Consider the following 2,380-nt stretch of genomic DNA (forward strand, 5'->3'; position numbering starts at 1 on the left):
AGGGCCCTTAGGCAGGACTGAGGGGACCCTGAGGGAGGACAAAAGGGACCCACCAGGTCACCGCCCTTGCAGGTGGCCGTGGGAGGCCCCGGGGTGGGATGAGCACGGTAGGCCTGTCCTGACGTCCTGACGTCAGGGTCTCGGAGAGACTGGAGACCTGGTATAAGGAGCAGGGACTCACACTGGCAGACGGGACAATCCCAGGTCCTGCCCAGAGTCCAGCCTGCACGCGAGGAAGGAAGGACTGAGGACGTTAGACCCCGACACAGGGAGAGATCCTTTGCCCTTCCGCGGGGGCCTTGGAGGCGCCAGAGCACGGTCAGCAGATGAGATGTTTCCTGACCTCTGGGTCGGGGTCCTCAGGAGGTCAGGTGTTTGGTGTGAGGGGTGAGCCTTCAGGTCCACAGAAGGTGGACTCCCAGGACCCCGAGGGAGGACTGAGCAGACCCCCAGCCCTGGAACAGGGGCCTCAACAGAAACCTGCCCCTGTGGTCAGCGCTGGGAGGCCAGGCAGGATGTGAGGAGGAGGTGAGGACCCAGCATCTCCCCATCCTAGGACCCTCGGGAGGCCCTGGGCAGGTGCGGCCACCTGTGGGGCCCCCTCACTGCTTTCTGTTCAGATTCGGGGTCCTGTTCTGAGTTTCCCCTCCGGCCTGCAAAGGGGAGGGTCCAGGCCCTTAAGGGGAACAGTGAGCACGACGAGCGACCCCGAGGGGACCACCCACCCCAGAACTCAGCACTGGGGGGACCTCACAGAGTCCGGCCCAATCCTCCTACCAGCACCGAGGCCCAGAGCTGTGCCACAGTGTACACAAGAGGTGCGCCCTCCATTCCTCTTACAGGGGCTCCAGGAACCGGGAGGCGAAGGCCCAGGTCTGAGGACCGTGTCCTCAGGGCACAGAGCAGAGGAGGCCCAGGCAGCGCCAGGAGCCAAGGGGAGGTGCGTGCCCTGAGTGTGTACCCAGGGGCTCCCCCTCCCAGAACAGAGGGGACCCCACAACACCCAAGTCACCCCACTGCCCTGTCAGCCCCAGAACCTGGGGCCGTGCTGGCTGCACCCTGAGGAGCCCCCTCACTTCCTTCTTCAGGTTGGCAGGGGACAGGCCACCCGGGAGGAGCGCCCCTGTGAGGCCCGAGGGCAGCCCTTGAGACGAGACCTGTAAGTGGCCTTTGTCAGGGCTGCCCAGGGTGCCTTTCTCCGCCGAGGCCGCTCACACCCCCTCTCTTCCCCAGGTACGAGGTCCCCTGCCCACACTCCCGTGGGCGGCCCGACCCCAGTGATCAGGCCTCCGGTCGAGATGAGTGAGCTCCGCCAGCCTGAGGCCGACCTTGAGGCCCCAGTCCCGGCCCAGGGTCCGGTGGAGGCGCCGCTGCTGGGGGCTGCGGGGGAGGAGGCCGCATCCCCCTCGTCCTCCGCCTCCCCTGGCGCCCCCTCCTTCTCCGCCTATGCCGAGCCCTTGTCCCGCGAGGCACTTGTTGTGCTGATGGCTGACCTGGTGGGGTTCCTGCTCGTCAAGTTTCGTACCGGGGAGCCGACCTCCGAGGCGGAGATGCTGAGTACGGTCGTCCGGGAGCATCGGGACCACTTCCCCGTGGTCCTCCGCCTCGTTTGCGAGTGCCTGAGGGTGACGTTTGGCTTGGCCGTGAAGGAGGTGGACCCCCGCGAGCGCACCTACGTCCTGGTCCCCACCCTGGGCCTCACCTAGGATGCAGTGCTGAGGGCCGGGCAGCGCACGCCCAAGGCCGGCCTCCTGGTGCCGGTCCTGGGCGTGATCACCCTGTTCGGTGACCGAGCCCCTGAGGAGGAGGTGTGGAGAGTGCTCGGCCACATGGGGGTGTGTGCCGGGAGGGAGTCCTGCATCTATGGGGAGCCCAGGGAGCTGCTCACCAAAGTGTGGGTGCAGGAGGGCTACCTGGAGTACCGGCAGGTGCCCCACAGCGACCCTGCCCGCTACGAGTTCCTGTGGGGTGCCCGGGCCTACGCGGAGCCCAGCAAGTGGCAGGTCCTGGAGCATCTGCTCAGGGTCAGTAGCTTGGATCCCAGGTCCTTCCCATCCCTGTGTGCAGGGGGTGTGAGCCACGAGGAAGAGGGAGCCTGAGCCAGAGCAGCAGCCAGGCTCCTTCCAGGCCCAAGTTCACTGGTAGCAAGTGAGGCTGGTCCTTCACTCTGAGTTTGAAGAGAGAGCGGTCGAGTTTCCAAGTAGTGAGGGCCCCTGCGAGTGGGGGGAACATGGTGTGTAGCATCTTTGGGTTCCTCTTGTGTAAGATGACATGGAATATCATCTGTGTTTTCTTTAGGAGTTTTTAAAATGTTATTCCGTTTAATGGAAGACTAAACAAGCTTCAGTGTCTAACTTTGTGAATGACATTGATTAGAATG

The 2,380-nt window shown here is 64.3% G+C and overlaps 1 protein-coding gene across 1 annotated transcript; it reads left to right on the top strand.

The window, feature by feature from the left end:
* Positions 1-1,043: 1,043 nt before the first annotated feature.
* Positions 1,044-2,099, top strand: LOC117310408 (melanoma-associated antigen 4-like). Its single transcript, XM_033849966.2, is given in 1 exon segment — positions 1,044-2,099. A coding segment is annotated over 1 exon segment (801 nt). The 5' UTR covers positions 1,044-1,298.
* The last annotated feature ends 281 nt before the right edge of the window (positions 2,100-2,380 follow it).

This window comes from Tursiops truncatus, chromosome X (genome assembly GCF_011762595.2).
Source record: "Tursiops truncatus isolate mTurTru1 chromosome X, mTurTru1.mat.Y, whole genome shotgun sequence".
NCBI classification, from domain to species: domain Eukaryota; kingdom Metazoa; phylum Chordata; class Mammalia; order Artiodactyla; family Delphinidae; genus Tursiops; species Tursiops truncatus.